General features: G+C 52.9%; 4 protein-coding genes across 4 annotated transcripts; all 4 read right to left on the minus strand.

Annotated features, from left to right (window-relative positions):
• Positions 1-543: 543 nt before the first annotated feature.
• TGAM01_v202516 (hypothetical protein) lies at positions 544-3,786 on the minus strand (the record flags this gene model as incomplete). The annotated part of the gene is made up of 6 exons (XM_018810462.1): positions 544-1,327; positions 1,523-1,970; positions 2,076-2,347; positions 2,397-2,974; positions 3,025-3,190; positions 3,629-3,786. The coding sequence occupies 6 exons, from the start codon at positions 3,784-3,786 to the stop codon at positions 544-546; spliced, it is 2,406 nt and encodes an 801-aa protein (XP_018656314.1).
• A 2,052-nt stretch (positions 3,787-5,838) lies between these two features.
• Positions 5,839-8,203, minus strand: TGAM01_v202517 (hypothetical protein; the record flags this gene model as incomplete). The annotated part of the gene is made up of 3 exons (XM_018810461.1): positions 5,839-6,010; positions 6,071-6,998; positions 7,084-8,203. The coding sequence occupies 3 exons, from the start codon at positions 8,201-8,203 to the stop codon at positions 5,839-5,841; spliced, it is 2,220 nt and encodes a 739-aa protein (XP_018656313.1).
• A 1,690-nt stretch (positions 8,204-9,893) lies between these two features.
• TGAM01_v202518 (hypothetical protein) lies at positions 9,894-11,117 on the minus strand (the record flags this gene model as incomplete). Its single annotated transcript, XM_018810460.1, has 3 exons — positions 9,894-10,346; positions 10,430-10,795; positions 10,866-11,117. 3 exons carry the CDS (start codon positions 11,115-11,117, stop codon positions 9,894-9,896), a joined length of 1,071 nt encoding a protein of 356 aa, XP_018656312.1.
• A 1,230-nt stretch (positions 11,118-12,347) lies between these two features.
• On the minus strand, positions 12,348-12,756 carry TGAM01_v202519 (hypothetical protein; the record flags this gene model as incomplete). Its single annotated transcript, XM_018810459.1, has 3 exons — positions 12,348-12,523; positions 12,580-12,639; positions 12,699-12,756. 3 exons carry the CDS (start codon positions 12,754-12,756, stop codon positions 12,348-12,350), a joined length of 294 nt encoding a protein of 97 aa, XP_018656311.1.
• Between the last annotated feature and the right edge of the window lie 1,313 nt (positions 12,757-14,069).

Genomic DNA, 14,069 nt, shown 5'->3' on the forward strand with positions numbered 1-14,069 from the left:
CTAGTTGCCGTGCATCCTCACTCCCTCTTTATTCCCAACGAGAAAAAATAGAAAAGAATAAGAAGCACAGTACCTTACCGTTCCAAAGATGGAATTTCGCAAGCGCCGAATAAGTGCCCCCTTTTTTCTTCTTTCCAAGTTTGGTTCAAGACATTTCCCCTTCTCTCCTTTGACCATGCATTTGTGCCATTAAACCGATAGAGAAGAAGCAATAACTAAAAAAAGAACAAAAGCAATTCAAGTTGAAAGATCAAATCGAAATCCGGTTTGAATAACACATGCTGGTTTTTTCTCTTTGGCAGTGAGCCACAAAAAAAAAAGACATTTGTTTTGCGCCTTGATAATGAAAGGAGGAAAAAACAGGGAGAAAAGGATAATAATACCGGGACTAACAGTTTTTTGTTTATACCCGAGTAGAATGATTTGACGCCTCTTGGAAGAAAAAAGGAGAAGAAAGAATACAAGGGAGTAAGAGATTGCGGAGCGCGCCTTTGTCTAATAGAAAGAATTATGGAGAGAGATGGAGAGCAACGAAGGCAAAGATCATGACTCTCGGAAGACATCACTCCTGCCATCGTCAAGCGCTAGATTTCTCTGCGGCAATTGCTTACTTGGCACGCTGGCGTAAAGCGTCTCCATAACCTTGCCCTTCTGCTGGCGTCGAATCTCGGCAAGATGGTCCCTCACGCCCGACAAGCTGTCAATCTGGTCCTCGAGCGTCAAGATGGTGGCATTGGTGCCACGCACGAGCGGGGAGATGAGCTTGGTGCGCAAGCCCTCCAGCGACGTCTGCAAGGACAGCAGCTTGCTGTGATGCGTAACTAGGATGCCCTTGTTGCGCACCGTCTTCTCCCGCACGTCGCGCAGCAGAATGCGGTTCTGCTCAAACTTGCGCAGCTCGGCGGCGCGCGTCCCGAGGATGCGCACCCACAGGCTGGCCAGCATGTCGCTGTGGAGTTCTTCTTGGGCGGACGTCTCGCGCGCGACGGTTCGCGCCAGGTTGAGAAAGTGCTGATCGATGCTGTTGAAGAGACCGTAGAGGTTCATGCTATAGCGAAGCTCCTCTCGAACACTTTCCTCGAGGATCGATAGGAATTCGTTGAACAGTAGCTGGACCATTCGTTGCTCGCGCTGCGGGTTGCTTAGTCCAAAGACGTACGTAGTAATCGTGCCGAGCGGCGTAGGAGCGCCAGAGGCGTCTTCGAGGACATGGGCCTCAGAAAGCATATTGTGGATATTATCGTACGCGGAGGAGAGAGAGGAAGGAGAGGGAGCGCTCTGGAGGCGGTTGAGATGCATCTTGGCCCAATCCATGACATTGAGGATGCTGTTGTACAACAAGGCGCAAACGCCCATGTCAACTTTGCTGTTTGCTTCTCTCGACACACCAGGGTCACACACACAGACACACAAAAGACGGGAGAGAGGGAAGACTCAATCGACACAAGAGATGGAACAGATGGGAGAACGGATGATGTCACAAATGGAAGGCTGGATGGAACATGTGTATTTCATCACTTACCCGTCAATGTCGCCGTCAACAACGGCGAAAAACTTGGTCATTTCGGTTGCAAGCGTCTTCATTGAGCCGCTTAGAGCATCCAGATCGGCGACGATGAGCGAAGCGTCTCGCATACCGCTGGTTCGCACTGTCTCTCCGAGGTCCCAGACAGCCACGCTTGTAGCTTGCAAGTCATGCACCTGCGTGATGGCATGCTCCGAATAGTATATGAGCGGCTCAAACGAGCGCGCGATGCCCGCGACTTTGACGAGATCGCCGACGGGCCGCGGCGCAGGCTCTTGGATGAGCGTCTTGAAGAGTGAGACACCACAGAGGGCGAGCAGAACGCTGCATAGGGTGGTCGTCCATGATGCGGTGAGAGCGGAGTAGCGTTTGCGGATGAAGGCAATGGCGGTTTCAATTGGTTCGGTACGCTGCTGAACCTCGGCGCGCACAGCGAAACGGATATCTAAACAAGGGAAAAAGAGGGGATATGTCAGTCGCCAATGTCCAATGAAGCGACGAGGATGGCAGCGCGCCCAGGCAGAAGCAGGCAGCAATTAAGGCAACTCACAGTTATCTGTCGGTGGCGGCGACTCCAGTATCCTCTCCAGGACGGGCGGGGTTGGTGCCTCGAAGCGCAAGGTGTTGCTGCGATTTCCGTCGGGACTGCGACTCCTCACCTTGTCCGGGCTCATGCTGCCGGTGGGAAGCCTTGTGCGAATCGCCCGCTGCAAAATGTCGTTTTGGTTGTCCTCGAGGTCTAGGTCGTCGTCGGTGTCGTCGTCGTCGTCGCGCTCGCTGTAGGGGGTGTTGCGCATGGCCAGGCGCATCGGCGACATTGCGCTGAGCGCATCATGCGACGGCGGCCTCCAGAAGCCGTTGCTTCGACTACCGTTGGCGAGTCTCCGCCACGCTGGAGGGGAATAAGAGCCGACGGACGCGACGTCCAGGTCCGCCAGGAGATCGTCCTCCATCGCCGGTTCGCTGGGGAGAATAGATGAGTTCCTCGTCGTAGATGTCGGGCTTGCTGGAGTCTCGAAATCCCGCAAAGAGGCGTCGAGCCTTTCTTGGGGATCGTCCATGGTCGATGTCGTTGGTGTAGTGATCCCTCTCTCGGTAGGCGTAGTCTCTGTCTCTGTAGCGATCTCTTGGTTCTTTCCTGTGGCGGTCGTGGTCTCTGTCTCTGTCCCGGTGAGAATCCTTCTTTTCGCGGCGGAAGAGCGTAAGCGACTGGTCGCGCAATACAAGCTGTCGGTCGGGCGAGATGGGCGAGATGGGCGCAACGGGCGACGGCGGCAATGGAGGGAGCGTCTTGTCGTCGCCTGAGATTGCGGTGAGGAAGCGCGGTATGGGAATTCGTGGAAGGGTCAAGTTGGGCAGCTTGGGGACGTAGAGGCTGACGAAGATGAGGACAATAATCAGGGCAACGAAAAAGGTGCTGGGAGTGACAGTGACGCTGATCAGGGAGACCTGCTGATTCACCGTTACCAGCGAATACATGGGAGAGTTTGGAGGCGGACGGCAAGGTCCAGCGGGATGGGGCTAAGCAGAGGTGTGTCGGTCGGTAGTCGGCCCTGGCCTGCCTTGGCCTGTATGTAACTTGTCCAGACCCCGGCAGTGGGTGGTATGGAGCAGATGGACGGATGTATGTTGGGAGTATGCAGTACTTTGGTGCGGCCTGGCTGGCTGGTCGGTCAGGTTAGCTGCCACCTAGTCGTACTTCCAGGGAGGATGCGGAAAAAGGGTCGAGCCACGGTCCCAGAACCTCGAGCAGAAAGACCCGGACGGGGCTCTTGCAAGCTCGAGCTAAATAGTGTTAGAGGCCCGCTCGGCAGGGAGAGCGAGAGAATGGAGAAGACAGCGAGGCGTCAATGCGGCGGGCGAGGATGAACCCTGGCGGCAGCGCAGCGATCAATGCGGGAGCGATGATGTATCGATCGGACTCGGTTCTTGTTCCTCGCTTCCTGCTCGATCCTGCTGTAGATTCTTTTTGTTTTCTTTTGTTTCTTCCTCTTCCAGTCGTTTTATAGAAGAATGAAAAAGAAATTATAAATCCTTCATCCATTCTCTTTCCCCTCTCCTCATGTCAATCTGCCAGCGCTCGGCACTGCAACACCTTCATACCCAACTCCCGACCTGTCTGTCTTTGTCTCCCAACGCTGCGGACCTCCCTCTCCCCCAGCTGCAGCCGTGACTGGAAGACTGGCGCCGGCCCCGGCAAGCGGCCACTTTCTCTTTTCCCACTTTGCCAGACGCTGACCGTGCTGCGGTGGGAGCTTCATCGTGAGAGGCTGGACCGGCCCTCGTGGCCAATCAGACGTGCTGCTCACATCTCCATCGGCCGTTTCAGACGAGAGAGAGCCAAAGAGCATCCGAACAGGCCACCCCCCCTCCCTCCTCTGGCCGCCTCTTGTCCCGTCCTGCTGCTTCGTCGCTGTCTGCCACCATCTCTGGGGGATCCCTGTGGCTATCTGTCTTGCCCTCGTTTCCCTTTCCCCTCCCCCTCCCTCCATCTTCATCCTCCCTTCATCGTCCAGCTAGCTGGTAGATAGACGTGGAACCCCCACTTGGCGCTGTCGGTGGATGCTTGTCCTTGCTGTCAATCCGCCCCTCGACCAGACCAGCAACCCGCAGTCTATCCAGGTTGTTGTATCTGTCTGTGTACGTGCATGGCAGTGCCGGCAGCAGCATTCGCAGTATACTCTCTTTATCTACACTCTGTGAAAAAGCCAGTCGAAGTCAGTAAACATCTTTTGCTCAATAATCGCTTCTAGGCATCTTGTCAAAAAAGCCCCTCGGCTGGTGGCGGCTCGTCTCCCTTCCCGCCGGCGACCTTTTTTCGTCCAGCCACTAGGCTGCTCCCGTTATCTTATCACCCCGCAATTAGTGGGCTTCTCTTTCTCTTGTCTCTCTTGTCTTTCTCTCCCATCAGCTTCGCCACCCCTCCCTGCACCCGTCTTTGGCCCTTTCTTTTCCTTCTTATGCATGCACTTTGCATTCTGTGTGGTTTTTGCTTGCCGCATCGCCCCATTGTTTTCTCTCTCTCTCCCGTTTTTGTATCGTTTCTTATTTTTCACTTCTATCTTGTAGAAAATAGACACGCCACCCCCCCTCCTTCGATGACATTCCTCTTATTCAGTCTCTGCTTCAGAAAACAAGAAACCAACGGGTCCGGAATAAGACACGAAAAGGGTCAAACATAGGTATATCTATTTTGGGTGCTGATACTACCAACAAACTGCTGGTAAGGCTTCGTGCCGAAATCTAAGCTTTTGGCGTTGTAAGACACCAACACCACGATCCTCAGCACCCCGTCCCGTCAGCCCAAATTGGGTGCGGACCCTTTGAATCCTCTTCCCATCTGGTATGGCCATAGATTGCCTCCCGCTTCTCGCAACCTTGTACATACATACAGCACAAGTATGGAGTACGTCGGACGGGATGCTCCATCGATCTACCTAGCAGGTACTCCATACTTTCGCAGATACCTTAACTTGTACATACATAGCACCACCATCCGGACATGACAAGAAGAAGAGAGCGTCCTGGTCCTGCCGCTTTTTCGCCCCACACGGCCGGACCCTCATGGACTAAAAATCCAGTCACATGAACGAACACTTCACCTCTCACCGTTCCCTAATCCGCTCACAAGGTCTGCTCTACAAGGCGAGGCAAAGGGCAGCAGGGCAGTAATACGGGAATACTCGCTAGGCTGGTTGGGAGATGGAGCGGATATTCAACACACGTGCGTATAATGACGCATACCAGGTGAGAGAAGAAGCGTCAAAAGACTAAAAAAAGACGCCCGTTCTCAGTTTGTAGTTTTCATTGCTTGTTTTCGTCATCTTCCAGCAATTCCACATATAGATACCTATGAAACGCGTTACTCCGTGGGGTACAGAAAGAGAAAGATACAAGAGCAGCTCAAGCTTCTCTCCTCGTCCCCCCCCCAAAACAAGACCAAAACGAGTAAGAATGAAATAAACGAAAGAAGAAAAGCTAGCAACTCCATCTCGCGCCTAGGCTCCGCTACCGCTGAAATCATCGCTTCAACTGATCTAGTTCAATACAATAGTAGCTTGCGCTTGTCCCCCGTGGTCACTGAGCGGAACTTGTGGTTGGCTCTCTCACACCCCTGGTCAGAGATCCTCAGTACATACATATCGAAGAGGAGGGGAGGGGGAGGGGGCGTGGGATAAATGAAAATAATAATAAAGCAGTGATAACCGCTGCGCACGATGTCCGCATTCTCTTGCATCAGGGCCCGGATAGCCAGGAGCCAAAAAATGTTTGTGTAGCACGTCCCAAGAAACCTTTCAAAACTTGACTAGCTTCTAGTCGACTTTGGCGTTGGCCAAGCTTCTGGCCGTTGGGTTGCTAATGTTGTTCACCTGCTTCACCGGCGTTCGCTTATACTTGGATTGTTTCCGCAGCTTCTTGCGTGCCACCATCACAGGTACCGAACTTTTGGTAACCAGATAATTAGAGAATGATCCCAGAATGACACTAAGTCTATGGTTAGCGAACCCTCCTCTTCTCGAAATAAAGCTCAAGCAGGACACATACCCCTTGAGCGCACTTCGGCCCCGGCTCCCAATCACAACCAGTGTGGGGTTGACGAGGTCAATCACCTCTGTGACGAGGTGTCGTGGATTCTTGCAGTGCAAGACTTCCACAATGACCCTCACCTGAAGCCTAGTTTTCCTGAGGAGACGGAGAACCCTATCTGTAATCTCCTGCACAGCGCGGTTACGCTCCTGCTCGGCCTTGAAGCGATCGCCACGATACAGCGGCGCTGGCGACCCGGTTGGTGTGCCCCTTGGCGTGCCTCTGGGGGTGCCTCTGGGGGTACCTATATTGGAACCAGTGCCTCGTAGATAGAAAGCCGAGCTCCGCTTAAACTCTGATACCAGGTTCATCTGCGCCGGTGCTGCTTTTGCATTTGCCATCATGTTGATGGCGGCCGCTTGCTCTTTCATCGCCTTTGATTCATCAGGAACCACAGATCCCTCACCCGTCGTTATGCCTGTCTCTTCATCGATGCAATAAATCGCGACCAGAGTATCACCATCTCGAAGGACTGTACCGATTGCCCATTCGAGAGCATGAGTTGATTCGTCACTGAGGTCCGTAGCCACCAGATATTTCCGGAGCCTGTGATTCTCTTCTTCAGCTGCTTGGATAATCCTATTGTAATCTCCGCGGTAGATGATACGAATTGCACGATGCGCCTCTGGCGTTTCCAGTATGTTGGTCATTGTAAACGATAAATTCTGGGCCCTCTTGATATCGTCAATGTCAGCTTCGTCATCTGAGTCCTTCATAGACGGCGCCCGCGACATCGGGCCCTGGTCATAGCTGGTGGCCGGATGGACGCCCTTATTGGCCTTTGACGGCTTTGCAGTCTCTCCGGCTGCACTTGTTACTTTGATCTCAGGCTCCGCAATCAGGGACCGGTACTGATACTGAGGCTGTTGGGAAGCTACCTGCGAGCCTAATCAAGAAAGTCAGCATTTTCCCCCATCTGATTCTCTCTTCCTGGCTGCTCGCACACGAGGCCAAAGTCTCAATTCGCTTACGTTCTTGTTCCGCCGCCGCAAGCAAGCTCAAGGCCTGCCGCCCTCCAGGCTGCGAGCCACTGGCCGGCGTCTCCCCGCCATTGGTCCCTGCATCGTGTATCAACGACCGAGGTGACTTCTTACGCCCTCGGTCTTCGTCGTCGGATGACTCTTCTTCCTCTTCTTCACTAGAATCGAGTTGTTCGCCATCCGGTCCGACATAATCCTTGACCAGCCTGCCCTCTCCAGCCTCTCCGTGTTTCTTCCGCATCGGCAGTTGCGCCAGGCTTCCGCTGGAATGCATGAGATTCGCATCTGACAGTTTTCTATAGGCACTGTTGAGATCCATCACTTGGCCATCTTTCGTAAGAGCCTTGCCGGGGGGCAGTTGTGATGGAGCTGATGGAGCAAACGTCGCCGGAGATTGAGACCTACTATTCCAGCGGCGATTTTGGGAAGATTTAGACCCGCCGAAAAATCGAGAGGCTCCAAGCGGAGACCGGCCCCTATCCGTAGGAAGCGCGCCCTCAGGGCCTAGGGATCCTACACTATCTCGCTTGTTACCTTTGCTGTTTCTCGAAGACGACCACCTCACTGATGGCTGAGGACCTGAGCTATGCGACAGTATACTAGAAAATTGATAGTTGGACATCAGGCTGCTTCGTGGGCCCCGTCCAGGATCGGAAAGCAGCCCAGCATCAGATCTACTCCGGGGCGTCAAGCCTGAAGTTGGCGACTGCCTCAAGGTAGGGTCACTAGACGTCAGTAGAGGAGAGCTTGGAGTTGAATTGCGCCCAGCTCGTCTGGGAGAGTCCGGCACAGAGCCACTAACATCGAGCATGCTGCGGACCAACTGCGGAGAAGGCGGCGCCTTAACGTCGAGCATGCTCCTCACAGGGCCCTGAGAGGCCGGCGCAGGTCTGTTGGAAGAAGACGTGGCGTTGCTCAGCGGAATCTCATCCTCTGCAATATCGACCATACTGCGAACAGGAGAACGCGACGCGTAGGGAGAATCTGACCGCCCGCCTCTAGCAGATTGGGCTTCCTTGTTGCCCTCTAGCAGAGCGAGGACCTCCTGCCGCTCCATGTCAAGCATGGCGTCGATGCTCATAGGGCGATACTTGCTGTTGTTGTTCGCCATGTTGACGGTTGAAGTTGTATTTTTATGTAGTTAGGGGGATAAAAAGGTTGCAACAAATGTATCGTCTCTGGACAGTCGGTAGGCGGTATAATATGTTGTGAGACCAGCCGCTTAGGTCTGGCGAGCCGAGCACCCAATGTAATGATGAACGAGAAAAACCGTCCACAGGGTCCCAGTATCCTTTCAATCTCGCAGACACGTGCTCTCGCGCAGCAGCACTCGATAATTGACGCTGCTATAGCTTCGATATCTGGGCAGACGATTGATCCGCGGGAGGCCGCCGCAGTCTCTAGCGGGGCAGCTTTCGATGAAGTCGACGTCGAGTCGATTGGATCCGAGTTGGAGACCAGAGGAGCATATTGTGCATGAACCGGAAGGGCGGTTAAGCGACGTTGTGCCCGACGCCTCTCAGATCATGGCGGGCACAGGGCTGCAGGGCGAAGAGACGACAGCGGGAAGCTGGTTCGGGATTGTCGATGGAAGCGTACCCAGAGTCAGGTATGTATGTATGTTTGGAGTTTTATGCAGTGGCCGCACGTCGGGAGGAGCACATGCCGGAGCCTGTCCGAGTCGGGCAAAGTTGGGGGAGAGAGGCCCTAGGGAGCAGCCTAAAGCGATTTGATGGGCAAGAGAGGCTCGTCGTGGGGAGGAGCCGCCCGAGTCAAGGGACTAAGCGGGAGATTTCAGCGGCTTGCGACGCTCCGGCAGTGCCCTGGAGGCCTTGGACGCTCGGAGCGGTTTACAGGGGGGTGGCCCTGAAGCTATACGGATTAGCTCTTCAACAAGGCCCCGACGGCGCGCGCCTACGGGTGCTAGGCCCTTAGGCCAGAGCTACGGCAGTCTAGCACCTTGTGGCTTTTTGCTCGCAGGGCAGCACAGCAGCAGCCATCGCGATTAAGTTTAATCCAGACGCAAGGGATGAACAGTCACATTGCATGCCCGCCTGCATGCCTTGGCCAAAAAAGGGGAGGCGGTTTTTTTTTTTTTGCGTCCTTGGACGCACCAGCGGGAATGCTACATGTAATTATTTTGATTCGTCTGCTAGCCGGCCTCGTCCGAGTTGTATCTCACAGCAAATGATCACATGTAAGCTAAATCGCTCCTTCATTCGCAACTCATGCCGTGAGCATTAAAGAACATTGGAGCAAATCTCCATACATAATCCAAAACTCCCCTCTTCATCTTCAAAAGGCCCCCAGGGATAGTTTGCACTGCCCTGTGCTACTCCGCTAAACTGCTCCAACCATCCTGGCGCTCATTGGGTGCTTTTGCCCGCTTGTACAACGTCAATGTCTGTTGGATTCGTGTTAGTGGTAGCTGTGGCGTTGGGTCAGCTTAACCTTAAAAAGAGTCCCTGATCTGCCCAGACTGGGGGCCAGCAAGTCGGAGCAATGAGTTGGAGGGGGCGTCTTCGAATACAATACAACATTACTTGCGCTCATCAGCTCGTCAGCTGATCTTTGACTGAAAAGGGAGCATTTGATAGAGTAAAAGGTGCTCGCGCTCGGAAATTGGCGCCTCTCCATTTACACTTGGCCGTCTCTATGTAAAAACATACATGCCTTATCCAAGGCCTATCAACAGCTTTTGTTTTTCCATCTGCCCCTTTTTGGTTCCTTGCCGTAGAATACACATCTAATATACATTCGATATTCGCCGTCACATCGTGAATTTTCCCATCTTTATTTGCTTATTTCTTCTTCTTGGTCTTGAGCTTGTTGGAGCCCACGTTGGCTCTGGCCGCGGTGCCAAGCTTGTGCACCAGCTTCCGCTTCTCCCACACGCTCGATCGGCCCTCCACCACGGCGATAATCTCCTCGGCTATCCGGTGGGCAAACTGAGTTCGTCCGCTGCCCTTTGAGGGCTTCTTGTTGATGACATCCAGGATCCATTGGAAGGCCATCCTTCGGCGTTGCCGAACTGCGAGGGGGACCGGAAGCTCAAGCGCACGGCCTCCTCCACCAGCGCCGGCAATGTTTCTTACTTTGAGAAGCGGCGCAACGGAGTCAATGGCGATGGTGATGTAGAGAACGGGGTTAAGGGGGAGGTGCGAGGCGGGAGGAGTCCCCGGTAATAGGGGGAATTTCGGACTGTAGATAGGGGCGGGTGCCGTTCGCAAGAAGTTCATGACCATGGCCATATTCTAATTAGCAAAGCCCCCGTTAGTATTCTTGCGCCATGGTGGGTAACTTTATAGAGATAAGAGAGGCTCGGTATCCAACATACTCTCTGCGCAACGCTGAGCTCTCCATGGCGCATCAGAAGCCTGGTAATCTGCTCCAGCACCGGGTGGTATCGCTTCTTGACGTTGAATCCGTCCGGGTAGGGCTTCTTTGGAAGTCCAAATTTGTGGCCGGTAGTTTGCAATTCTGAGCCGACAGGGAATATTGATCGCGATTCAGCGGCGGTTTCTGCTTTGGCGAGAACGGCTTCCGCTTCTTCTGGCGGGGGGATAACCCCCTCACGATATAAGGCGTCCTCTTGCGCTTCCGTCAAGCCGCCTTCCCGCTGGCTTGTCGCTGGCCGGCCGCCATAGAGGATCTGTTCTAACGCCGCATCGTCCAGCGTTTCGATATGTGATGTTGAAGCTGTCTATAACCGCACCGCAAATCAGCATTGTATTGTACTCGAGTGGAGGGGGAGGGGGGGAATATCATCCCACCTTTTCGGGTGTCTTCTGAGCCAATTCGTTCGATTGAGCAACTCCAGCGCTCCCTAATTCTGATCTTGTGGCTGAGCCGGGCGTTTCTACCTTTGCGCCGGCAGCAGGCTTGGAAGATTTGTTGGTCGCATCGTCGGCGTAGAATCGAGATGGCGAGATCTGAACTCGGAACGGCTGAGTTGGCAGGCGGGCGGGTTGCGGTCGGACCGCCAGAGTCCTGCATGCACCCCAGATCTTTAATCTTGAAGCCATGATGGTGCACCGGATAGCCAAGAGTGCTCCCAAGGCGCAATTCTTCCTCCTAGACTCTTCGCGTGATCGATTTCACCACCTCTCCATCAAGCAAGCGAAAATTAGAGCCGCCCACCACACTACGCAAAGCGCCGTTCGAATCGGAGAAATGACGGCCCGAACATCATTATCCCCAGCTATCTCGTACACATATTCTACCACCGCTTATGTCATCATTCAACCTCATCTTGCCTATAATCCTGGTCCATATCCCTGCATGCTCATCTCAGATTCGTTTGGCGGATGAATCTGAGCCATCCTTGCACGATTTGTTCCACAGCATTGGCCGGCAGCTGCCTGTCCGTGTTGGGGCGCTCATTTCCTCCTTGACCACATGACCTCATTCTCGTAGGAAGCACTCGACCAAGTCGGAGCTTTCACGCCATGGAAATCACCAGACCTGCCAGTCATAAAGCCATGCACATGCCTCTCTACGCTATCAATTTCGCATCTGATCGTTTCTTTCTTTCTAACAAAAAGTCGACTATACAGTAATTAGTAGTATCAGCTTCAACACGTCTTATTGGGCTATGCGCCTGTCCAATCTTCATCTGCCTTTAACTCGTCACGGTTCCCCTTCTTTGTGTGTCTGGCTCCTGAACTCAATGTCGAACTGTAAAATAAATAACCTTCCCAGCAAGTAAAAATCAAATCGAACCACAAAGGCAAAACAGAACAAATAACCCAAAATAATCATCCTAGTACAACAAACTCCATCTCTGCAAGAGTGATGCGGACGCAGCGAGTCACATACATTGTAATCATGCGCCCCTGTCCTCGAAATTCCCATGTGCAGTGCTGTTGATCGAGGCCGAAAAGAATTCGCCCACCAAAGATTCTAGGAACGTACTCAGAGCAGATGTCCGGGGCAGAGACTCTCTGTACAGTGAAAAGAGAATTGCCCAGAACGTGACATAATTGCAAATTGCGCCGCCCCTACTGTTTTCCTCTTTTTTTTTCCAGCTTTCTCAAGTTGGAAAAGTATTTGTTCTCGTTACCTCAACTCCAAACATGGCAAACAAACCAAACAAATGAAAAAAATAACAAGAGAATGACGAGAGAAAAAAATAACCGGTATAATAAAACAAACAACGAGTGTCGCTGCTCGATGTCGCTAGCAGTGGATAGCTGCAAAAAGAAGTATAATGAGTGATGCCGGTAAGCAGTAGAAATAGCGGTGGCGGTTATATTTCACCAAGTGCTCCAGTTTCGTACGTGGGAGGCGTTGCTCGAAGTGCTTAGCCAGTTCAAAGCACATTCGGCAGCGTCTTCCTTGGCGTTGTTGAGATTCTTTCCATCGTACCAGTATCGTGCGGCAAGGGTTTGGCCCTGGATTGTAACCTGGCTTGACCAAGCTGTTCGACCGCCTGGAACATGGTATTAGCGAAGAAATCAAGGCAAAGGCCCAAAATGGTGTTCATACCTCGTCGATCAGACACGATCTGGAAAGTGGGTGGCATGATCTGGGCGTCACGGCAAGCCTCTGCATGGTATTAGTTGAGTAAACGACGAGAAGTGGCAATTGGTGTGAGAATCCCATACCCTCAAGGCGTTCCTGCCATGTTGAGCCGCTGTAGGAAGAAGATGAAGAAGTAGACATTATGATAATAAGGTATTGTTGGTGATAATTAGGTTGTAGAGATTCGCGGCTGGAGAGAAACGGAGAAAGACGGTCGAGGATTGTGTATATACCGGCACCAAAAGTCGAGATGGCTCTGATAGAAATGAGGAGAAGAGAGGTGAGAGTGACGGATTTATAGGCAGTATGCTGTAGTGCCCTCGACAGAGCGGTGGGTAGGAAGCTGGAGCGAGGGATGGAGGCTCAAGGGAGCAGTAGTATTCGTATCCCAAGCAGGAAAGGCGGCGTGTGGGGGGGATCTGAGCACTTTTTTGTGTTGATTAAGACAACTGAAGCATTCGTCTGGAGGTGACTCTTTAGAGCAAAAGAAAGTTGGAGTCTGCGATTCAGACGGCGAAGGCCTGATATCTTATATCACGGCGGGCTCGACTTGCCGGGGGTCTTGAGCTCGGTGGAGGATGTCTGTAGGCAAACGAGAAGAATTACGACCTGGTCGACGGACAAGGGGGGGATGGGGCCCCAGCAGAATGAGAAGCCGTGTGTGATGTGGCACTCGGAGAGCGCTACTGGGGTCAGGGTAGGAATTAGATGCAGCCGAACCGGGGAAAAAAATACCAAGAAAGCCTTGGTGGCAGAAACGTGGTGGTTGAGCTGTCAATGCTTGCAGCTTCAGTGTTGGCGCGCGTGTTTAACGCGGAGCGGTAGACTGCATGCAAGAGGGCCCAGACACCGGGCAGCAGACATCCGAAATGGAGGCAGAGGCAACAAGGGAGCACGAATAATCCAACAATGGCCGGCAAGGCGTACAAGGTGGTGTATCTCTATAGAATATCCGTCCGCATGTAGCAGATGCTATTCTTGGAGCTTGCAAAGAATTGGCGATGGATCAGCGTAAGAGGGCGAGTAACGGCTGAAGGCGAGGAATTATATTGTTCTTTGTTTTCCTGGCATGCGGCTAAAGACCAGGGGATCCTTCTCTTTGCCTGTAAAAAGAAAGAAACCCACGGCTAGTATGGGGAACACAAGGCGATGGAACGGATGGGTCAAGACGTAGCAGCATCGAGAGGGTGTGACGGGGCTGGGATAATTTGACCAGGGCTGGCGGTGGATGTTGATTGCCTGCTTTTTCTTTTTCATGGTCTGGTCTGATTTTACTCTCCTTGACTGAAGCATTAGCGTAAACAGCTTGTCCTACAAAGTACACCAATAGATTGGAGTACTTGGACATGATTTGGGTCAAGAATCCGGGAGGGTGGGGCGTGTATTGTCAGTGCATGTGTGTGGATGATGGCCTGAAGAAAGGCGCCATTGCGCTGAGCTGGCTGCGGTGCCGT

Source organism: Trichoderma gamsii, assembly GCF_001481775.2.
Source record: "Trichoderma gamsii strain T6085 chromosome Unknown Scaffold_6.2, whole genome shotgun sequence".
Classification (NCBI taxonomy): Eukaryota; Fungi; Ascomycota; class Sordariomycetes; order Hypocreales; family Hypocreaceae; genus Trichoderma; species Trichoderma gamsii.